Source organism: Pipistrellus kuhlii, unplaced genomic scaffold (genome assembly GCF_014108245.1).
Source record: "Pipistrellus kuhlii isolate mPipKuh1 unplaced genomic scaffold, mPipKuh1.p scaffold_m20_p_5, whole genome shotgun sequence".
Taxonomy (NCBI): Eukaryota; Metazoa; Chordata; class Mammalia; order Chiroptera; family Vespertilionidae; genus Pipistrellus; species Pipistrellus kuhlii.
In genome coordinates, this window is record NW_023425551.1 from 72,275,818 (window position 1) to 72,301,478 (window position 25,661).

At 36.6% G+C, this 25,661-nt stretch overlaps 1 protein-coding gene across 2 annotated transcripts in view; it reads left to right on the forward strand.

Annotated features, from left to right (window-relative positions):
- Positions 1–25,661, forward strand: part of SUPT3H (SPT3 homolog, SAGA and STAGA complex component) — a 393,577-nt gene that overhangs the window by 316,318 nt on the left and 51,598 nt on the right. For both annotated transcript variants that reach the window (XM_045573190.1, XM_045573189.1), the window contains exon 11: positions 616–726. In XM_045573190.1, the coding sequence (XP_045429146.1) occupies positions 616–726 (111 nt within the window). The remainder of the gene's footprint in view (positions 1–615; positions 727–25,661) is intronic.

Here is a 25,661-nt window from a genome sequence, read left to right on the forward strand (position 1 = left end):
TTTCTTGAGTTGGTATCCATACTCTCATTGCAAATAGTCTTTCTCTTTCTTGTGTCTTTTTGTACTATTTTTTACAGATGAGACAGACTAAAATAGAGAAATTTTATTTTATTTTGCTTTTGCCCTGAGAAACACCTAGATATTAGCACCAAGTTGAAATTATCTTTTATGACAGTCTTCATATTATAAATAAATATATAGCAATTTTTTTCATTTTAAAATTGATGAACTTTAATTCCAAAATATGCACAAGTTCCAAAGAAACATTTATATGTTTGAATGTTTAAAAAAAAAAAAAATAGCTCCTTGTGGTTCTTTCAGCAAACCGCTGAGACTCCACGTGCGTGCAAATGGCTGCATTCTCCTGTACCTTGACGCAGGCCTAGGCGAAATATTGTGAGCATAGCAATTGTATTTGGTAGGTCTGCTCGGAAGGGGTCATGCGCAAGTCATCTTTGTTCGTGGAATTTTTTTAGATGTAGTGTATGGCAGCAGTGATGTGCATCCTAAGGGGGAAAAATGTCCATTTTTATAAAAATTTATTTTCATATTTTATACACTGTAGTTCTGTTGTGTTTTTGATTTAGTAACAATTTATGTGTTTTTCTGTCGCAGAGCACCGCGGCCTGTGGTGTTGAGGCTCACAGCGATGCCATCCAGCCCTGCCACATCAGAGAGGCCATTCGGCGCTACGGCCACAAGATTGGCCCCCTTTCCCCATTCACAGTACGTAATAACAGAGTTATAAAAAGTTATATTTATAATCTGAAAGAATTTTGATTTTCAAGTGGTCAAATGAAGAAGCAATGGAATTGTTGAAAGCAATTTGTGGTGACTGTAATTTTGTTGTATAAAAGTGCCATAATTCTCTTGGGAAATAAAAGTTAGTCATTTTTGTCTCTTTTTGGAAGGACAATTTTTTTTCTACAAAATATTATTTTCTTTCAATCACAAATTATGCTTTTTTCATTGGAGCTTATATTTTCTATTTTTCAAAGCTTAGGTTTATAAAACATTTTTGTCAAATTATATGTATCCAAATATTGGTAGAAGCATTTTATATTTTAAAATTGGTTGGATCGGCAATACCACTTCTATCAGATGTCCTCCTGCTCCTAAACATACTTTGAGTTGGAAGAAGAAGAAATGATTTATTTTCTGGCTTTGAAGTAGGCTGAAATGCAGACAGTCTTTCACATCTTCAAATGGTTTTAAAGCTTGTAATCAGTGTTAGTTGTGTTTGTTTTTAAATAGAGAATTAAAGACTATATTTCAATAGCCTAAAGAGAGAGAGAGAGAAAGAAAGAGAGTGTGTGTGTGTGTGTGTGTGTGTGTGTGTGTGTGTTAATTGAATGCTCATCTTGTGGCCCTTTAAAAAAAAAACAACTTTATTCATGTTAATAGAACTATCTCTAAATCCTCTGTTTATAATGAATCAGTTTGATTTTCTGAAAGTGAGATTTGATTTGTGACTAAGGAATAGTAGAATGTGCTGTTTCTTTTTTTTATGTACTTCTGTTTTAATACACTAAAGTGGAATATCTATATATAATATACATACACATATAAGTATAATATAGAGAGTTTAAGCTAATTTTATCTAGTAAATGTATAACCAATATGCTTTTAAAATTAATAATGCCATTTTTAAATGCTTAATTTAAATAGATCTGGAAAACAGAACAAATAAGCCATGACCTGGAAGGTTTATTTGGCCACTGCCAGAGCAGATGGCTTAAATCAGCAGCCAGGGGTAAAAAATCACTCCACCAGGAAGGGGCGCCCAGCTTTATCACTCCTCAGGAAGGACCTAACTTGAAAGGTTCTCTTCATTCCCTAGAGCTATTAGAATTTTCCCAGCCTAAGAGAATAAATATGCCTATTCCACTTTAGACACAGTTTCTATATATCTGCCTTTTTGAGTTAAAAAATTCTCTTTAAAGTGGAAGATCTTTTCAGATCATTTATGCTGACAGCGTGGCCACCTTGCCCTGGCTTTCACATATCTTCACTGCCAAATGGAGGTGCTCCTGATGTTGGAGTGCTGGTGCTCAGTTCCTGATATTGAGGGTGCTGATGCTAGTCCTTGGTGCTGGGATGCTGATGCTCAGTCCCTGAGGTGATATTTTATGTAGGAACACTCTGCTATCTGGGCTGCGAGCTGCAGCTCTTAAGAGGAAGGGAGGCGTGTGGGCTGCCTCTACAGTAGCCATTGAGTGAGACCTAAATTTTCATACAGAAAAGCTAAGCTAATTTACCTCCTATGTAAAATTCCCTTTGTAAACTAAAGTGCCCGTGAACTAGTTTATATTTATGAAACATAGAGATCTTGACTTTGCAACATATCATTCTGAATCTAGTATGCTTGTCTGATGTATTTATAAATATGATAATCTAACTTAAAGTATCTATAACTTGGCTCGTACGAAGCCAATAATTTGAATTTGATTTGAAGAAGTAAAATAACAGTAGGTTACACAGAAACTTAACTCCAGCATTAATCAGTAAACTGATAAAATGCTTTTAGTGAGGCATCATTCTGTACTCTTATGACTTCGGAAATAATTCTATACAAAATCAAACATGATTTGCTTCAGGAATACAACTCATTGTATAAAGAATTGTGAGTTCTTCACCTTGGGAATTAGTTGGCATGATAGAAGAAATGAATGATTAAAGTCATGTTAACTGGAGGAAAGGAGAAAGTCAATAATATTCCGCACTGTGTAACTACTAAAGCAGAAAAAGAGGGACGGGATGTGAACATCAGTTGCCTGCCACTCGTGTGAGTGCAGTGGAGACCCTTGTAAACCATCCCCACTCAACCAATTGTGACAGTGCAGGCATACTTCATTTTCTTGCCCTTCACTCTATTGTATTTTATAGATGGGGTTTTTTTTTATATATTGAAGGACTCCATATGTGTGGTTTTACATATTGAAGGCAAGACCCTCCACCAACAAGATTACAACTGACCTGTGGAGATACTCTCCTGCGGTGGTCTAGAACCAAACCCAAAATAGCTCTGAGGGATTCCTGTACTGGTTTTGGCATGTTGTTTTTATTGATTAGTTCTTTCTTTCCTGTATTCCCACTTATTTTCAGTTCTGTGCAGAAGATCAGAGAAAGTATCATACCTAGAAGATTTAAGTAATCTTCCTGAGGTTAAGCTATTGATTAGATTAAGTGATGGAATCAAAGCTAAAGTTCAGGCCTTCTAATTTCCAGCTTCAAAAACTTTCTCCTAAAACACAGATATTTGCAGCTGTCCTTACCCATATATGCCTGATATTCTGGATGCACATGCTAAAAAACATTGAAAGCGATTAGTAATTCTGAAAATCTCTTCAGGGTTTGTAATTTATAGTAGTTATTTTAGAGTACTTAGGTAATCTAGAATGTCCTAAGTTATTTTGATGTTTGACAACTTATAGAGTCCTTTTACTCATAGTGGTTGATATTAAATGAGCTTAGATTGTGTGATGATTGATTTGATCCTAGAGACAAATGAAAAGGGTTTATATACTAGCTCTGCCACCTACTATGATAGTTAAGAAGCTAATGATTAATGATTTTTTTATCATCTTAAAAAATGAGGTCTCAGTAACTAAACGTATATATCAATAGTTAGCGATAGATTTTTGCCTAGCTAGATTTTTACACTAACTCTTATGCAGCAGAAATCTAAAGTACAAATGGCATGGCCTCAAATTTATGAAGCTTCATCAAAATTCAGTTTTTATGAGTTCATAATTTATATAAGTTAATTTAAAAGGTTTTCAGAGACTTATGACTAAATAGAAATTGGTAATAATTTTAAAAATAAATTCTTACTAGCCTAATTTTCCTCAGTTTTTAAAATTTCTTCATTTTATTGTTTATGAAAGTAGTGTGAGTGTGCTAGAAAATTAATAAAATATAGAGAAGTAAAGGGGGGGAAAAACTTACATTAAGAAGAGCATCAGGACTCAAAACAAGGTGTGGCCAAAACTTTAAGTGAGTTGTTCTATTAGAAAACTAATTGATATTTAATTGTTTGAACAGTATTTTCTTTTTGCAACCTAAAAATTCAAGTGCTTTTGCTAGTTGTCTTTTAAAAATAATATTCTAGAGCCCTGGCCGGTGTGGCTCAATTGGTTGGACATTGGCCCATGCCCTGAAAGTTTGTCAGTTCAATTCCCAATCATGGCACATGCCCAGGTTGAGGGCCCAATTATCAGTAGGGGGAGGGCAGAAGGCAGCCAATCTCTCTCACGCTCTCTCTCTCTCTCTCTCTCTCTCTCTCTCTCTCTCTCTCCCTCCCTCCCTCTCCTTTCTTTTCTTTCTAAAAATCAATTTTTAAGAAATCTTTTAAAAAATAGTATTCTCAGAATTTTCTTATGCAGTTTAGATGTAAAAAGCATTTAAAAACTTTGTGAATAAAGTGGATTTTTATAGTTTAGAGCATTTTGTTTTTTCTCTCAGAGAAAATACCCACAGAGCAACCCATTATATTGGTTGTCTATCATATGGAAGGTGGTGAGACATATGTTTTATCTAGATCCTTGCTATTTACAAGCAGTGTGTGGTACCCGTGGTTACCTACTCTGAAGTTCAATCCCAGCTCTCAATGGGAAGTGCTGTGACTGGCTGATGTAAAACGAGGTCTATAATTCTAAAAGCCAGAGAAAGGAAACTTGTGTTCACTGAGTGACATAACCCCATGTGTAGTGCCTACATCTATTTTTTTTTCTCCTGAGTGATAGAGTAGAAAAATATGTTAACCCAGTTCGCTTGCATATTATCAGGTGCTTTCTATTGAACTGGGATAGTGAGAGAGAAAAATTGCTCATTTAAGCATACTCATTGACCTAAATACTTTATTTGCATCCCTGGAACTGAGTTGTTTCAATGTCCACTAAGCTATCTAAAATTCTTAGTATTTGGAGCTGGCTAAGGCCTGAGGAAGCTAGTTAGTCTCTGTTTCAGAGAAGCTTTGCACTGTACCAGGAGACACCTTGTAGGGGATGACAGGGTACTCTAGGATCCAGCCTCCAGATTCGCAGTTACTGTTCTTCTACTGTTGCCATTCACTGATGTGTATACATCTGTTACATAGCGACACTCTTGGATCATCGATTATTCAGGTGCTCACAAGAGATAAATAGGATCAAAGATAGGAAATCTCCTTTAAGAATATCTTACATTAAACTGTTAAAACAAAAATGGCATAGCAGATTGCTTTGACTGTTTTGATTTAGAATTTCACATTCATAAATAATTTTTTTAAAATATATTTTATTGAGATTTTTACAGAGAGGAAGAGAGAGGGATAGAGAGCCAGAAACATATATGAGAGGGAAACATTGAACAGGTGCCTCCTGCACACCCCCTACTGGGGATGTGCCCACAACCAAGGTACATGCCCTTGACTGGAATCGAACCCTGGACCTTCCAGTCCGTAGGCCAACGCTCTATCCACTGAGCCAAACCGGTTTCAGCCATGAATAATTCTTATGTCATGAGCACATTACTATTTGTGTCTTATGGGTTCAACCTGGAAAATATAATGTCACAAAATATTAGAATACTTTTCAAATGTAAATACCAACTAGAAATAGGGTAAGAATTCTTAAATATTTGTGTTTTTACTGGGAATAAAAACTTTCTCAGCACATTTTTTGGAAGTACTAAGTCTATCATTATAGATTGGAGCCAAGTACCTTTTTATAGTTTTGGGCTACTGATTCTCAGGGGGAAAAAATTAACATGTGGCATACTTATAAGAATAACCTAAAAGTGAGTGTTCTCTAGAAAAAAAAAAAAAAAGTGAAGCCTTTAATTTAGCTGTTTTTTATTTTAAAATGGTGGGGGAATGAGGGCCTTGTCAGTTTGGCTCAGTGGATAGAGCATCAGTCCTCTGACTGAAGGGTCCAGAGTTTGGTTCCAATCAAGGGCATGTACCTCAGTTGCAGGCTTGGTCCCTGGCCCTGGTCAGGGAGTCTGCAAAAGACAAACAATCAATGTGTCTCTTTCACATTGATGTTTCTCTCTTGTCTCTTCTCCTCCCTTCCACCTTCTCTAAAAAATCAATGGAAAATTATCCTCTGGTGAGGATTAACAAAAAATAAATAACATATGGTGGAGGGTTGCAGTTACAAAATTTACAATGTCAGCCCTAGCCCTTTTGGCTCAGTAGGTAGAGCGTTAGCCTGTAGACTGAGTCCAAGGTCCTGGTCAAGGGATGCAGGCTCATCCCCAATGGAGGTCATACAGGAGGTATCCAGTCAATGATTTTCTCTCATCAAAGTTTCTATCTCTCCCTTCCTCTCTGAAGTCAATAAAAATATATTTTAAAAAGAGATAACAAATTTATAATGTCATATTATATGAAATTACAATTTCTATGGGACAAAAACAGTTGAATATCAAAATTTCACATGATTCTTAACACAGTGGTCAATTTAGGATTAGTTAGGGAGAGAATGTTTGAAATGTGGAAATAAAGAAGTTGGAAGACCTTGGGAGAGAAAATCATTAGACTCTGAAACAGAGGCAGATAACGGTGATCAGGCCTGCAGGGGAGGGCAGTTAGGGGGGACCAAGCTGGCAGAGTAAAGCAGTTGGGTGTGATCAGGCCTGCAGGGGAGGGAAGTTGGGGAAAACCAGGCCTGCCAGGAGAGCAGTTGGGGTGACCGGGCCAGCAGGAAAGGGCAGTTTGGGATGACCAGGCCAGCAGGGGAGGGCAGTTAGGGGTGACCGGGGAGGGCAGTTAGGGGTGACCAGGCCTATAGGGGATGGCAGTTAGGGGTAACCATGCCCACAGGGACAATTGGGCCCGCAGGGGAGCAGTTAGGTATTGATCAGGCTGACATGGGAGTGATTAGGGAGTGATCAGACTGGCAGGCAGAAATGGTTAGGGGCAATCAGGGAGGCAGGCAAGTGAGTGGTTGGGAGCCAGCAGTCCTGAATTGTGAGAGGGATGTCCAAGATTGGAAAGGGTGCAGGCTGGGCTGAGGGACACACCTGCCCATATACAGATTTTGTGTACAGGCTTCTAGTAACTTATGTAATACTTTAAAAGTAATTTCCCGCATGCATTATATTATTTATTTTCACAATACAGCTAGATGGGTGTCACTCCCACTTTTTATAGATAAGAAAACTAAGATTTACAGGAAAGTTAAGTAACTAGCTTATGGTTGCCTAAAAAGAACCCAAGCTCTTTCTGTGGAAAGGAGCTAAATACTCTGGTTCCCTAGGACCAGGGCTTCATTTAGTCTCACTAACTTACTCATTAAACTTCCTCTTTATAGACGGACCTGTTTTTAACTCTTTGAGTGGTCTCGTCCTGTAATGTGAGGTGGCATTTCCCAAACTACATTGTATAGAAGACAAGTAGGCAAGAGATATTAAAAGATGTTCTACCAGAAAATGGTTTCTTTATAAAATATTTCAGACTATCTGGGTGCTATATCAAGAAGATCTACTCTTGAAATCTCATTCAGTAGGAAAGTGAAAGTGTTTCAGAAAGTTATGGGTAACAGTTGTAATATAACCATCACAGTGCCCACTTTATTTCCATATTTTATTTTATTTACACAGCATTGAGAAGTTTTGAGTCACAAATATAGCATATTTAGTAATGTTCTACACAAGCTGCAATGGCCATGGCTCAAAAGATAAATTTTTGCTTAAAAATTGTTTCACTAACAATAGCTAACAAATGTTCACATTTTAAAACTGGTAATGTTTATAGGGAATCGATATAGGATTTCTTACCTAGGGTAGCTCTTCATGGTTTTCTGGGAAATATTTTTAAGGTACCTTAATAAATTACAAGCTACTCAAAGACATCAGAAAGAAAATCTGTTTCCGGCAGACCTTTCTGTTACAAATACTTGCTTAAAGTTTCTGGGTTAAACTTATTTTCCTTTACCTATTGAATCCAAATTTGGTAAACATCATTATGATACTGCTATTGTATGCATAGCATCATGAGTCTGTATTGTCAAATAGAGGTAGCACAATCATATTATATTATAAAATGTTTTTAGTTTTTAAATGTATTTTATTTAAATGTATCTTATGTTGATCATATTAGTTTTAAGCATACAATATAGTGATTCAACATTTGTATACCTTACGGAATGATCACCCTGTTAATTCTAGTAATTATCTGTCACTGTGAACATTTATCACAATAATATGACATATTCCCCTTTCCTTTTTTGTCCATCAACCCATCCCCTCCCTTCTGGTAACTGTCCTGTTGGTGTCTGTTTCAATAAGTCTGATTTTCTTTTGTTAGATTTCACATGTAAGTGAAACCATACAATATTTGTCTTTCTTCTGACTTATTTCACTTAGCAGAATACCCTCTAGATTCATTTATGTTGTCTCTCACACACACACACACCGCACATCTTATTTGTTCACTCATCTCTCGTTGGACGCCTAGGATGCTGCACATCAACACCACAGGGAGATACCACCTCATACCAGTCAGAATGGCTGTTACCAAAAAGTCTACCACTGACACGTGTTGTCCTTGGGCACTGTTGATGGGACTGCAATCTGATGCAGCCACTATAGAAAACTATATGGAGATCACTCAAAGTAGATACGCCTTATGACTCAGTAATTATCTGGGTATTTGTGCAAAGAAAATGAAAGCACTAATTTGAAAGCACCGTAAGTTCATGGTTAAACTGTTTTTAGTTTATCAGGCAGAATTGGGGGAGAAGTGAAAAGAGATCTCTCATTTGGATTCTCTGCAGCAGTACCTTAAATTGGCACAGTCAGTGAACTATTTATAAGGAATTATCTGGCTCCATTTTGAAAAATTCTGGTACTGTTAACAACTGTTAACACAGTAAGTAGTCAAAAATATTTTGCTGTTCTCTGTCATCACTTTTATATCCGTAGTGAAGACCTCACGTTTAGTTAGCATGGATCTAATACAAAGATGATGTGCTCACTGCACAGTATTGTGTAGAGCTTTTATTTGGACTCCTTAAATTATGTAAAACATTTTAATAAACCAAAATTCCAAAACAGAACTTCCTAATCAGCAACACATTTATAAGAAGTTCAAATGTAACACATAAAATGACAAAATTTTTATATTGAGTAGCAATAAAACTGTAAATGGACTTTCAAATCAAAGATCTCTTAGGCCCCTAGATATCCTGCAAAGAATCCTAGAATTTTCAGGTACGTGTTTTGAAAAGGAGAAAAGCAGCCTTTTCAAATGGGAGGATGGTCAGAATATAAATGAAATGTGATACCCTAATTAGCTCTGTGTATTCTCTCAAAGCTTGTATCCTTTAAAGTCTTTTTAAATTTGTAGTTCAAGAAGTTAGTGAACATTCATTGTGAAAGGCAGGCTAGATATCTTGGAGAGTGGAGGAAGAATTTGAACATGAGAGCAAGGAAAGAGGAGTAATTAGCAACAAATAGAAACTTTTTAGCACAATATTCTAAAAGATCCAAATCTTGAGATTTGAAAGTGTTACTATAGTTTCTAGGTTTTTGCAATGTTCTGAAGGAATGTGGGTAGAATAGAAAATATTTTGAGTGACTCCCAAAATGAAATTATTTTTTCTTAAAAAAAATCCACAGGATTCTTTTAACTCATAAATTCATGAAAGCAGCAAAAGGATTAATTGGAAGAACTACACTAAGCTGAGAAGTCTCAAAATTTAAGTATTTTTCTCTAAAAATGGGGAAGAACTTTTTTAAATCTATGAATAAATAAGAAGATGTTAACTGTTGAATTGTTACCAGTGGGGAGAGGTCCATGTCTCCAACTGTTGTTCGTGGTATGGATTTCTTGTAATATCCCAAGAAAAATAATTTTCTGAGATTCGCATGGTGGGAGGAAATATTGTAGAAAGCTTTATTTCCAAGGAATCAAATTCCAATATCTTCTTTCCCTCCTTTCTGCCATGGAAGAAGTATAGGGGCTTTAGTAGGGCTAGAATAAGAGCCAGTGACCAGAGTTACAGTTCCATGTTGGAGCAGTCCAATACATCATCAAGCTAGCTTAACTTATGTTTCCTGCTGTAGTCCATCAGTCCATTTCCTCTAGGGGTTGCATGGCCATGGGCCATAGGGGAAATGCAAGGAAATGGGGCCAAGAGAGCCCCAAGAGCCAAGAAAGAATTCCTTTGTTTAGGAAATGATGTATTCCCACATTTTCTGACTTACATTGGCCATGCCCATTCTAGCCAATGCATGGTTCCCCAAGTTAGATTGACAGGCAGGTATCTTCCCTATGCCATCCCATCTTCACTGCACATGCATCCATCTCCCCTTTGTGGCACCCTTGCCTGCAGTTATCTATAGGGGATGGTCCAGTGGTTCTCTGGGGAGTGCAGAGTTGCAGCTCCCTAGTGAAGCTGCTCAAATGGCCATGCTTATGATGCCTAGCCTCCTTTTGCTCCTTTTCTATTATTAATAACTAGCTAATTACAATGGTATCAGAATTAAACCAACTATTTCAACTGTTGTGCCGTAAGAAACATGCAATACATAACCATTTAGTCGGCAACACTACCTCTTTTCCCTTAGATTGTCAAATAAAAAAATGACAATAAACACAACAATAGCCATCTGGTGTGGGTGAATCAAAAGTATATCTATTTTTTGTCAGATCAGCAAAATATATATTTTTTGGTGTGCCACAGAATTTTGGTAGTTTATGTGTGTCATGAGATGAAAAGGTTGAAAATCACTGAATTAGACATATAACTCAGTTAGTATGTTAAATTGTTCATGTTCACCTAGCAAACATACTATTTACATTTTTCTATTAAGATTTTATATCTAAACTAAGTATATGTTAGAAAAGAATTCACTAGTTTTATTAAGATAGACTTTTTATTTACCATTACCAGAAACATCTAGCATTTGTAATCATGGTTTAAGTGAAACATTTATGTACTTTTTATTGATAGTGTGACAAAAATCCCTTCTCAGCCATGATGAGAACCTTTTACACTGGTGATGATTTAGTTTTTAATGATTTCTTAAATAGAGTTATGTACTTTAGTCACACAAATATAATTATTGAACTGTCATTTGATTTACTGATATAGTTGCAAAGTTAATCCCCCAACATAATAAGTGGATTGTTTTAAGTGGAAAATTTATACCTTCCCAAAATGGAACTGATACCTTACTCTTACTGTATATTTAAGGCTATATTCAAGGTGGGGGAAATATGCAGGGGAAAAAATTATTATGCATTTATTTTCCTGCCTGGTGTTTTAGTCATGATTTGATTTAAACCAAACCCCCTGCCTATGTATGCACAGATCAAATATTCCACCCCTACACAGCGCCTGTGTGTGACCCCACGCTGTGAGAAGAGAATTCATAGCCCATATGTCAGTCAGATGGTGATTCTTGCCCTGGTACCTGGTTAGGCTCTCCCACCTGATTGGCGTACACTTGCAGTTCTGGGCATATACCCAAACTGTGGAGTAGGCTCTCCAGATCTGGATATATTTTGGCTGATTAGCTGGCAGAGGTCATGAGGGCAGAGCCCAATGTCAGACTCCGAATTTGGCCAGGTGCATTCAAGGTGACGGTTGGGCAGCTGCACTCCTGGTGGAAATACCAGGGAGGGGGTATTTGAGTTGACTCTCTGGCTCCAGAAGTTTGCAGCCTGGCCTACAAGTCCCTGTCAATTCCAATTTAAACACTTGTGCAGATTTTATAGTTTCCAGTAGAGAGGTTAGAGACTACATTTCTGGCTCTGATTTAATTCTGCATTCCTGATTTAACCTAAAACACCCATTCCCGGATTCTAGACTAATTAGGTAAGAGCCTAATAAGTAAATAAGTTATAGTTGACAAGCATTCCTCATCCAAGCAATCTGTTGGTATTTTTTAAAAAGAGAGAGGGGAAGGGAAGGGAGAGCAGAGAGGAGAAGGGAAAGAAAACCTGGCTGGGCTCTGCACTGTGCTTTTCTGCTATCCAAAGAAGATAGTATTAGGGTTGGTCCTCGTGTGGGTAAACTAACTTCACTTCCGTTTTAGGTGGCAAGCAATATCTTTAACCCACACAATCAGCTCACAAATGGTTAAAACAAAAAATGAAGGAGAAAGCCAGGCAAGACTGTACTGTTACAGTCAATCTATCACCCACCACTGCTGGAAAAACAATTCAAAGCACATGCCTTCTGGTAAGATGAAAGCACACTTCAGACATAGGACAGCACTGGCTTTCCAAGTTTGGACTAGGTAATAACAGTCCATTTGGCAGAATCCGTATTTGTACAATGGAACTACACATGATTTAGAAGTGGAAGGACCAGCAATAACATCCCTAACATGTCCTAGGATTCTTATGGCTCTGATATCTCCATTTATTAATTCAATAAGCATTTCCCAAACAATGTGTTAGAAATATGTTCAAGTGGGGGTATGGCATGTGGAGGGAGACAAGCAGCTGCATGTTCCCATGTAACAAGAGAGATGCACCTGTGAGCAGTGCCCTGTGATTGGTGCTATCACTGAAGAGTGGCAGTGCCTCAGGCACAGAGAAGGGGCAAGATCAGAGAAGCTCTGGGAGGTCATTAATATTCGAACTGAGTTTGTGAGGCAGAGGTGAGGGGAATGAGTAGGAATTCTAAAAGACAACTTGGGCAGAAAGAAAAGCTGGAGTAAAATGGGGGTGGGTGGAAGGGAAAGGGGAAATGTCTGAAAGCACTGTGGCTGTTAGGCCAAGGTGAGGAACTGAGTCCAGAGTACATTGAGGGGAAATGAAGGAAGCACCGGAGGTGGAGTAATGGTGTTTGGAGAAGACTTGGAATGCCAAGCTAGTTTACCTAGACTTGATGGTGTAGACATGCAGTTATCTAACTGCTCTTCAGAATCCCTTAGGTATTTTACAGGTGTTCTGCAAATGATACAGATGATTTTTTTCCTCTGACATATATTGGGGTTTGGGTAAGATTTTGTTTGGAAAATTTCTTTTTGGAGAACTAGTATGGTCATCAAGGAGCTATTTTAGGGTGTTTGAACAAGGGGTTGACTTGAACAGATCTATACTGTAGAAAAATAATTTCAATGATGATGTAGAGGAGAGACTGGAGTTAGGATATATAATATATCAGGACAGTTGCAGATTGTGAAGATTTATGTGCTCATAATTATTCTAAATAGGCAGGGAGACCAATTAGGTGGCTGCCACAATATTGCAGGCAAGAGGCCGGGAAAGCCTCTGTTGAGGCAATGGCATTGCGAATAGAGAAGATCAAACGTATTCAAGAGCTATTTGGCATAAATAGTAAGTAGAATAAGACCTTGAGTGAAAGAAAAATATAAGATGACAAATTTATAATTTGGGTCAGTACATAAAAGTAGAAATTAAAAATAGTCTCAAGAATCAATATAGTGCTCAGATGCTTACAAAGAATTTGCATGCAGTTTTAAGATTCAACAAGGAAAATACTTTCAAGGAACTCCCAGGGAGTGGGAGTGGGAGTGGAGGAAGCTCAATGGATAGATCACCTGAACATTAAAAAAAAAAAAAAAAAAAAAAAAAAAGACATTCTGGCTTTCTGTTTGAACTTCTGGGAGTGTTTATATATGTGGCCAGAAAGTCCCAGGTATTAGGCTGTGTTGATGAACAAATTGACATTCTAAAGCCTTAATGAACTTGGCCATGCATTCCTGAAAGATGACTATAATCTAACCAGATTGTTAAAATCTTTGCATCATAAAAGCCAAGCCTGCAACAGCTTTGTGCTAGTGTGTGTTCCAAAGCATCACTTTTCTGAACTTTTGAGTAGAGGCTTTCATCTCTGTGTGAATCCATTGTCTCCACCACCACATAAACCTCCAGGATCAGAAACTCTAAGGAAAGTAAGGAGAGCAACCCTGACTCAGACATCACATTTCCAAGACTGATGTATTGAGAAGTTGTTAGTATGTTCCTCTGGTTTAATGGGAATGAACTCTTCCTGGTTGTAGAGATGCTTCTAATGGAGACACGCCGTATGCCATCCATCAGCTCCCGCACAGTTATTCCACCTCGGCAAGCACTTCCAGCTACTTGAAACTCCGTCTGTTCAGACTTTTTGCCCTTCCCTGCTAAGAGTCCCTCCTTCAGATTTATGAAAGAAAGTATTTCTTTCTGTGAAAGGTTTTTGTACACCCGCATCTGGAAGTGTTTATTTCAGTGGCATGTAAGCTATCTGTGGATTTAGTTAGCACCAGACCCCCTTTTGTATACTCCTGCCTTAAAAATTTTATAAATGATCTCATTGAATTTGTGCCAGTGTGCACATGGTTTGGCTGATTGCTGCATATATCCTTTACCTGCCAGTCACCTTTGATTTATATTCCTTCTGCTAAGCTTTTACCTTCCAAAAATGGTGCCACTGAACTGTCCTCTAAATCATCTTATTGGTTAAATTGCTCCAAGATGAGTTGGTATGTTTTTGGTTGCCTACAGACAGATGAATTTATATTTTTCTGCCTTTACCCACTTCTAGTGGAGCCATTTAGAGAGGAGGGTTGGCCATGTTATGTCATCGATCTCCTTATTCCAAATGAATACCATCTGAAACTCTATGCCAAGTCAAGACTAAAGTGACAGAGAAGTGTTCTCTGGCACTCACTTCTGTTAGATCTTCTCTTAAATAAGTTTGTCCCTTGAACTGAATCTGATGTGGGGACTTTATATTTCTCAGAAAGGGGAAAATAAAATATCTCAAACAAAATAAGTAAACTTTGTCAGAAAGATGGATATTCTGTAGGCTTTACAGAACTTTACTAACTTGTGAGTTTTCTGATGTTTCCTAGACAAAAGCAGGTGGTTGGCAGGTATTTAAAACTAGAAGCCTGGTGCATGAAATTCTTGCACGGATAGGGTCCCTAAGCCTGCCGGCTATCAGCCAATTTGGGTCTTCTGACTGCTGGCTAGGGCCTTCCTTCATTCTCTGCCACCCCTTGGTGGTCAGCACACATCATAACGAGCGTCCAAACTCCTGGTCTCCCGGTCTAACTCCTGAGGGGACACTTTGCATATTAGCCTTTTATATATAGATAGATGTTAGCTATTTGTGATAGTGGTTTCTAATTTCTAAAGAGAGATCTTAAAGAGCTAATTCTGACAAAATGATACTTGAGTTTGAACAAGTTTTCTAGAAGTTTGTTGGCCATCAAGCATGCCATTTAGCTCAATGTTGCAGGTGATAACTCTCACCATTGATGGTAACCTTCATACTTCATGTGAATTGGCTAATGAGAGAGCCAGTAGTGTGCTGATAGATCATGGCATAAATGATGTAATTTTAAAGTAGGTTTTAAAATATCTCACTTGAGTTTTGCAAAGCACTGCTCTTTTTCTGTTCTATATAATGGTAGAGGAGTATTTTTAAATTTCATGATTGTACTTGAAATGGTGTGGAAACATTTAAAATACTTGGATTACACAGATCTTGGTATCATAGTTCACAGACTATTGGAAGCAAATGATACAACTTCTAGGCTGCTTGGCTGTGGTCCCATGACGCCTGGAGTTATTTATTCCAAAAGACTCAGGAGGCTTCATTTATACTCTTAAAATTTTTATGTGCAACTCCCTGTGTTCTATCAAGGTGAAAGATGTCTCAGGAGTGTGGCAGTCATTTGCACATTTTAGTCAATCATGGTATTGATGTGCTTTTCAGAAAAGCATCATGTGTTGGACTGCTGTTGTTAGAAAATCAGCACCAGAGATATGAGCACTGTATTTCCATTGAGATGTCACTATTATTTAAAAGTAATAAATACGCATATATAACCTTTTAGAGAGGTATAATTGTGTGTGTGTGTGTGTGTGTGTGTGTCTACACACATACACATACATATATGTATATAGTCTCATTTTAAAAGATTGTCTTCTAAGGGTTTTAATAGTAGGATATCATATAATTATTACAACAACCTAAAAAGTAATAAAATTATGAGTATCAGGAAGGAAGGAGTGTAGGAAGGAAGAAAGAAAGACTGTCTTATAAACCAAAATTTCACTGATACTGTTACATGTAATCATTAGCATCCTAATAGAATTCACAAGCAGAGATAAAAAGGCTAATTGGCCAACAATGCCCTTCTGAATCAACTGACTTGCCTAAGCCCCAGTTTAATCACTTATAAAAATTAGCAATTTTTAGTAAATATTTAGTAATATTACTTGGAAGCTTCTAACAGAGTAGCTAAAATATAGATTTTTTTTTTTTTATTTGAGCACATGCATGCTCAAAAAATGCGAGTGGAATGTTTTATTTTAAAATCATCATCATCCTAATAGAATTTAAAAGTAGAGATGACAGTGCTAGTTGGCCAGCAGCGCCCTTCTGAGAACTGCACAGGGAAACCCAGCATGACGTCTGAGTGTGGGATGGAAGCCCAGACCCACTGATTGTCTTTGTACCTTCAGAGAATTTCCTAATGTTTCTGTGTCCATTTTCATGTGTATAAAATGAGTAATAATGTGATAATGTGTTCTTTATAGCTTCAGATACCTTGAGATCCATGAACACTGGATTCCTTTCCTGCCCCCCATTCTGCCCATGTGTGGGCAAACAGGCCCATGCTGAGGACCAGTTTACTTCCGGCGGTGGTGGCATTACTGACCACATATGGGAAATGAGGCTTACATGCAGAAGGAGTATGGTAAAAAGATGAAAAGCTACAGAGATTGTGGGTTGCTACAACTGACTGCCAAAAGCTTTTCCAGGAATGAGAGCTTAGAGATGTTGGAAGCCTTAGATTAAAGGAAAGAATGAAACATGTATTCCATTGCAAACTGGCTTTAATTATAAGTTTCCAACTTGAGGACAGGGAAGGACCCTTACTCAGAAAATATTTTTACTCCTGCTTTCACTGATTCCTAAACTTCCACTAGTGTTTGAAGTTATTGTCCTCTCTTAAGTATATTTATGAAAAGTCAATGTTTCAAATATCTAGATGAGAGGATCCATAATTCAACATGATTATTGGGTGATGATATTTAAGTTGGTGACTAGTATGATCTTTGGTCAATTTCAGCAGGATTTTACTTGTTATCCAAGACAAATGAGAATTTATAGTGTTTCTCAAAATCTCCTAAGAATTTAACTGTGAAATCTCTATTCCCAAGTTATTTCAGTATCCAATAGTTACACACTTTTCTTCCCACCTAAATTGAAATGTTTCTTTATTTCTCCTCAATGGAAAGAAAAATATTATAACGTTATATGAACAAACTCTCCAAGGCTCTTCCTAATTTTGGTAACAGTATTTCTTAGATACTTGCTTGGGAAAATTTTGTCACTGTCTTCATTTTAATCTCAAGACAGTTTCTGAATACTATACTTCTCTAGAGGTCAGGGTCTAGAGAAAGAATCCTTATTAAACTGGATATATCTAGGCCCAGGAAGTTCCTGGTGATAGAGGGCATGGAGGAGTCCAGATCCCACCTCTTATTTCCATGACTTACTTTCGATTTTTCTCTCCTTTTGAACAAGGTCCTAAACTTTGACCCACTTCCTCCAAGATGCTTTGTGCTTCCTGGTCTGGCCCAAACTAATAAGGATGTATCCTCAGGTAGACCAAGGGACCATGCTTTAATCTTCTTGGTGTTCCCCTCAGCAAAATATAATGATCTTTGTTTATTTGGAGCCCAACACAAAAGATAGGCTCCAAATAAGCCCATGGATGAATGGATAGACAGATGGGTGGAATGATGGTCTGAAGAGAGAACAACTTTCCAGTGGACAAAGTTTAACTTCCTTGATCAGCTTCAGGCCCCCTGATCTTGGTATGCCCTATATAAACGAACTCTTCCCTACCTATGACTAGTTTATGGGTCACTGCAGGGCAACATGAAGAATGATATGGTTGCTTCATTTTTACTATCCATTGATTCCTCTAGAAAATCTACCATATTGAATCCTTAGCATATTGGGGAAAGTATGAAGCTCAGCTCATAACATCATGTTGGAACCATAATTGAAGCTGACATATATATGTTTAATTGATTGACCTTGGCACTCAGCACCCCAGTCAGCACTGAGGAACAAAGGTTCATATTCCCAACCAATAAGAAGGAACTTTGCTATCAGCTATAAAGCTTCAAGTATTATCATTTTACATCACTCTTCAATTATTTTGCAGTGGTATTTAGCAAATTTGATCATGTGTATAAAATAGCCAGTCCTCACAGCTGTTATTTTTATTACAGAAACCAAAATTATTTATATAATTGGTGGCCCAGTGCAAGGATTCATGCACATTGAAAGAAAATTAATTAGAAGAAAGATTCGTGTGATAATTACATTACTGCAAAAAATTACATGTCAAAATAGTATATATAATATAGTATTATAAAATTAAAATACAAAATATTTTAATATTGCTTTCACCCTTTCTCTATAATAGAAGTGTCAGAGATGAAAGAAAATTAGTAAAATGTATATGAAAATAACATATAAATTGAATAGTAAATAAACAATAGCAACATGATATAAAACAAAGACATGAAATTAAAATAACAAATACTTAATATAAAAACATTGATAAAAATGATTGATAAATTGATTAATAAATAAACAACAAAATGACATAACAATAGACATGATATAAAAACAACAAAAACATGATAGAAACAATGACTGATAAATTGATTAAAGTTATTCTGATATCTCCCTGTACACCATAGTAGGAGTGAAAACACTTTCAGGGTGCTTGACTAATTTCCCTTGTGATGAAGTATTTACAACTTTAAGTTTAACATTACATGCTCTTTGAACTCAAGAGAAAGCAACATATAACTAACTGACTATGTCCAAAAATGGGTTCAAGTAGGACTATTCCTACTCTGTCTAGAGTTTGTCCTTGTGACTTATTAATAATCATCACAAATGCTGGCATCACAGGAAACTGTCTTCAAATTAATTTAAACTGAAGGCCAGACCCCATTTACTAAGATTTTTCAGTAGCATGATGATTATACCTACTTTCAATTTTAATTTATGACACAGCATTCCCAAAGGAGTAATACTATTAAGAAATTTGTTGGGAAATTTTTTCTTTTCGGCATCATCCATTGAATTGATAGAATCATCACTCAAATAGGTGTGAAAATCCCTTTGAACATTTTCCATACATGGACTATTTGGATTTTGTATTCCATATGGTCCATGTATCATATTTGATTTTACAATTTGAAAAAATTGAGGACAAGTCTTCATCTGGTATTTCTGCCTTAACTGTATGGTCAATGTCATCTTCAATTCATAATTTGGATTCACTGTCTAATATCAATAATATGTGAGCATGAGGCAGTCCGTGTTTGTAAAATTCGATAACATGAATTTTAGCTATTATTCACCAAATAAATCGAATTTATATATATCATTTAAAAGAGCATTCAGCTTCGTATTAAAAACCCTGGTACATTGTGCCAATAGTTGGTCTTCAGATATATTCTGGCGTCACATGCAATTGACACCAGTGAGAGCTTTATATTTACCATGCATGTGTGAGTCAACATTTATTTTTAAATTGCCAGTACACACCATATGTACCAGCTTGTCGGTCAGTTGGATGGTTGGATAGATATAGGGTCGGTCACTTGGCCTTTTATATATATAGTAGTAGACTGCTCTTGATAGCAAGTTACACACACACTCACATATATCCTAGAGAGCAATGTCCAACTATTGGGCTCTGGAACTAGCCTAGTTAAAGAAAGTTATTATTTGTAATGGTACTTGATAAAGTATGATTTTATGAGCTATTGAACTGAAAACATTTAATGAGAACTAAAGTTGATAGTTAATAAGCAATTGTTTTTAAAATGACAAAAATTATAAATATGAAACTAGAAATAGCACTGAATCATCACTATCTATTCAGTAAGTTTTTGTCTATAAAATTTTAGGCACCAGAAATAACCATTGGGAAAACAAGATTTGAAAAACCCAAAAATAACAGAATTATTTGGCTAATATGACACATCTCTTTGTTAGATGATTATGTATTCTAGTTTTTCCGAAAGAAGTGCTATACTCCTGTATAGTTTCAGACACATTTTTATGATACATTTTTATGCAGGGCCATAAATTAGGACAAGAGTCTAGACATCTTGCTTTCATATTTGTAAGAACTGCTGTTGTTGTTTTTTAACAACCTCACATGCTGCTGTGAAATGTCAGGCTCCCACACAGACTGAGGAGCTTTTCTCTCGCTCCATTAAGAAATCAGTTCCCAGCATATAATATCTGTGTTATATGGCCAAATAAAATCATTGGACAGCTTCAGTTTGAAGATGGGGCTTTCCTTGCTATAGAATTCATCTTTCTTTTTATGCCAAAGAAATCACAGGGATGCTGTGATTCTACTTTCCTTGGTGAAAAATAGAAGAATTCTCTGGATTATAACAAAGCGAAAATAGTGCAATGGGATGTGTCCTGATGGCAGGTTGGTGATACTGCTTCACAGGCGGAGATAAGACTTGGGTAGGAGAGGAGAAAAGATCACCTCCCCATTACAATCAGGAAAGCCAGTTCTCTGTTCCTGGGTGTATGATTGGTTTGCTACTTCTCACTGACCAGGGAAGTTAGTTTTCCTAGTGAGCAACAAAAAGTAAAGTTCATGAGTAAGTCACGTATTTTGTTAGGAAGAATTCCTTTTCCAATCAGTTAATCAGTAATGTGATTAGTATATGCTAGACACTGGAGAAGAATAGTAGTGACCATCTATGGAGCTCCATCGCCTACCACAGCAATTGGCGCACACAGCCAGTGTTCCTGTTCATCCCTATTAACCACCAGTAACAACACCTGGGAACAGGAAGGGATCTTGATGTTTAATTTTGGTGGTGGGACAGTAACTCATTTTGTAGGTAATTGCTAAACTTTTCTTCATTGATTGCAGGTGCTTTAGGAATTATTGATGTGAAAGATCTAAAATAGTTAAACTCATAGAGATAGAAAGTATATTCAAAATATCCAGAGGTGGGGGAAAGATGAAATTATTGCTTAATGGGTACAGAGTTTTTGTTTGTAGTCATGAAAAATGTTTGAAAATATATGCTGGTGATAGTTGCACAATACTGTGAATGCCATTAATGCCATAATGGTTTAAATGGCAAATTTTATGTTATATATATTTTTACACTCTCCCCAGCCCACCCCCATAAAGGCAACCACTGCCAGACCCTATGAAGGTCTGTGGCTTACGCTACCCCAGAGTCTTAATGGACCCTGCTGGAGTGAGAGTAAGGGGAGGATTGGGCTGCAGAAGCTTGTAAATAAGAGAAATGGAGAATTACCTCACCAAATCCTCTCTTTATGTTCTAATCTACTCATGTATTATCAAACAGTAACAACTCATATTCCTTTGAAATGTGTGTACATGTAGGTCTAGATGTAAAGTGTGTGAAGTATGATAGTCATTCTTTGTGTTGGCAACTAGGTGAACATTAAATATTAGAATTGCAATTACATTTTAATAAATATTTAGGATTTCATTAAATTTTCAAAAAATAAAAATTTTAGCTTTCAGTAATTGTAAAGCATCTTAAGGGCAAGACCATCATAATGGTATTAACACCACTGGCAAAGGAAAAGGTATACCTGCTAGAATTTTGGCCAAAATTTCAGAAGTATTTTTTTGTGCTTTGAGCAATGCATACTCTTTTTTTTAAATATATTTAATTAATTTTTCACAGAGAGGAAGGAAGAGGAATAGAAAGCTAGAAACATCAATGAGAGAGATACATCAACCAGCTACCTCCTACACACACCCCCACCGCGGATGTGCCACAACCAATGTACATGCCCTTGACTGGAATCGAATCTGGGACCCTTCAGTCCGTAGACCGACGCTCTATCCACTGAGCCAAACCAGTTTCAGCAATGCATACTCTTTTAAAATTGTTACTAGAGTTGTGGTCACAGCTCTGCCAATAACGATGACATTCTTTGGAACAATTTGAAGGTTATTTATGTTATTTTCTGGATCTGCCCAAAGAGAGATCATCTTGATGAATAGATATCAAATTTGACCTTGGGAATGCTGCTGACTGAAAACAGTTAAAGTGATTATATTTAATTTTGAAAAGATACAAGATGAATCATAAGAAAAATTAATACCATAGAAATTTTTCAAATAAAGAATAAAGCAAGGTCTCTGGAGGAAAATGAAATCAATTTTAAATTGTGCTATCCAGTTATTGGATATAAACTATTGCTTGTTACAAATAGTGTTAGCAAAAGCATACAAATATAAGTTTAGTTATTTCACTTATAAAAGGAATTACCATTTTTTTAATTTAAGGGGAAAATAGTTTTTCTAAATCAGGGGAAAATTCGAACAAGAAAATGAAAATATTTGCCTATTTTTTAATTATGGAGGGGAAATTTCACATACAAATAATCTTAAAAGTAATTTCTTTAGATAATGTGTTCTGATTAAGCTCTGTTATTCTAAGAAAATCAATAAATCTCTTAATTTATTTGTTTTGTTGTTATTTCTGGAAAAGTTACTTAAATTTTCTGTGAGATGAGTGAGGGGTTATGCATTGTTTGAAAAAGTTTGTATTTTATCATTTAATTTTAATTTGGAAAATGAGGACAAAATTAATTGTGAAATATAAACTATAATAATAAAAGCATAATATGCTAATTAGACTGGACAGCTAAATGACCTTCCAGATGAAGCCAGGGCTGTGAGCCCAAGCCCCTTGCATGAATTTTGCGCATCAGGCCTTTAGTATGAAATAAATGGCCAGTTCCATCAGATTATGTGGAAGAGAGAAACTTAGGAGGACATCTCAGACTGAGAAGAGAGGAGTAAGAATTAGGAGCTAATGGAAGAAGTTGAGAACCAGGAGAGGTGGCGTTTCAGTGTGGCCTTGTCAGCCCTATAGTTCAGGGTTTAGAGGGAGGGGAAAGAAGGAGAAAGGAAGGGATGCAGCGATCTGCAGACAGGCAGAAAGATGAGCATGATCACAGGCACTGCAGGACATTGGAGCAAAAGATATGCGTTCAGCATGGAGAGCACTGGAGGCTGCAGCCCAGAAATCCCAGAAGCAGCTTCCTTCCTCCTTTGAAACCCTTTGGTGGGTGTTGCCCCAATACTAGTACTTTCCACAGGGCTGTGCCACTACTCTCCCACCTACCATCTGTGAAAGTTCATGCCTAAAGTATTGTAAGTTTTAAACTTTATTAAAAGTTTAATTTGGTAGTCTGCCAGCATTTCTAAAATATAGCATTGCAATAAAACTAAGACATCCCTGTTTTTAAAATGTCCCTTATAGACTCCCAGTGCTCTCTGCCTTTGTGTGGTGGGAGAAGTCTTTCCCTCCCAGTCCTAAGACGTGAGCTCCTCTCCGTCTGTGATGTAGAGTCACAGTATATGTCCAACTTAGTCCCAGGTGGTTAAGAAGGTTAAAGGAGGTGATAAAAGTGAACATTCGTAAATAGTAAAATTCTAGATAAATATAAGTTTTAAGATTATATATACACACACACACACACACACACACACACACAGAAATATTAAATTTCTGTGGTTCTTATTTTTCTTTTGGTTCATCTTGTATCTTTTCAAAATTAAATATAATCACTTTAACTGTTTTTTGGTTAAATATATATACTAATGTATAGCATACAGTAAGACATAAGCTGAGTACCTACTTCACAGGATTGTGTGAGACTTAAATAAACACATATCACTTCTGACCCCAGGTTTTAAAAATCGAAATTTGAAGTGAGGGGATGGGAAAAACCTAAAGTTAATATAGAAAAATCAAATATATAAGAATTTCAGGAAAATTCTCAAAAAGTATAATCATATGGAAAGAATATTAATTAGGCAGGCCAACTATTAAAACATATTATAATGCTATAATAATTCAGGTTTCATGTTAATACCTAAAATAATTGAGCAGCCAAGAAAGGCCAGAAATATACTCAAATATGATAAAGATATAAAAATAGTCTCTAAAATATGTTGGTAATCAAAAAAAAAAAATACATAAACAACTATGATATAGAGTAACAGAAAGGCATATTACATTATTATTTATATTAAGAAAATAATTGGGAAAATACCTATCTATACATATGGTCTATGTCTACACACATTTATGTATATGCTTTTATTATATATGCATAGAATTATCTCCAAGGACACATGAAACTGGTAAAAGTTATTATCAATCAGTGAGTTCAAAGATGAGTTGGTGGCTTACTATTTAATATTACACTTTGCTGTATTTTGGGGCTCTTAAACCAATTTTAAATATTACCTATTTTAAAATAATTTAAAGAAAATATTAGCTCATTGTAAAGCAGGGACAGTAGGAAATTCTACAAATCAAATATGTCAATGATTTTTTTTTTTTTTTTTACTTTTCATTCCATTATTTTAGTGTCCTGGTATCTAATATACCAGGAGTTTTATAAACCTACCTTTCTGCAATTCTTTACATAGTCCTGGACACAGAGTAAGCTTGTAGTAAAGACCTTTTGGAGTGTGAAGGTAACTTTCCTCTGCTATGGAATGGGTCTAATTTAGGAAGCAGGATTGAACAGTTGGCAGTCCTCCTAAATACTTTCCCCATAGTGCCAGTATGAAATATCATACTTTTGGCAGCCAGGCACGTTTCAAGAATTCATGTGTAGCATTTCTCTTCTATTTAGAGTTAAGGTCCATTGCCCAGTGCCTCGATTATTTTACACTATCTTTCTGAAGTCTTGCTACATTTTTGCACTGGTTGAAATGGATTCCTTTGGATACATTAGGGGTTGTTAAAATTTCCTGCAGTTGGAAAGTCACTTTGATGGATTTCAGCAGAGAAATTTGTTTCTTGCTGCTCTTTCAAATCCTCTGTGTTGTTTTGATCCTCCACAGTTTATCACTCCACAGTCACAGACATGACATCAAAACTAATCTTAAAAAAGTAAACTAAGCAAGTTTTATCTTTTTTAAATGTAACATTGAAGAAGAGATAAGTATATTACCAATAATTTCATCAAATCAGGAATTTTGCAAGTCTATGAAGTCAGCATCTTACATGGTAGAAACAGCCATGTCATAAATATGATTATTCTTAAAAAATTGCCTCCCAGCCGGGACCGGTTTGGCTCAATGGATAGAGCGTCGGCTTGGGGACTGAAGGGACCCGGGTTCGATTCCGGTCAAGGGCATGTACCTTGGTTGCGGGCATATCCCCAGTGGGGGGTGTGCAAGAGGCAACTGATCGATGACTCTCTCTCATCGATGTTTCTAACTCTCTATCTCTCTCCCTTCCTCTCTGTACAAAATCAATAAAATATATTATAAAAAAAAAAAAAAAAAATTGCCTCCCAAAGCAATGATGCCTATACCAATCAGAGATAAATCAGAATGTAATATAACTGTTGGCCTTTAGCCCACTCTGATCATTAATAACAACATACTATACTCTGTAATAGCTGATGGAATGATGATGGTGGCTTAGGAATTATAAGAGATTCCAGAAAGCTTTTGCATGCTCTCAGTGTTAGTAGCTGCATTTATTGTCTATTATTTCATATCTATTATATCTGCAACAGGACTTAGTATCTTTAGACAACAGTAATGATGCACACTGACCACCTGGGTGCAGGTGCTCAAAGCAGGAGCTGCCCCCTGGTAATCAGTGCACT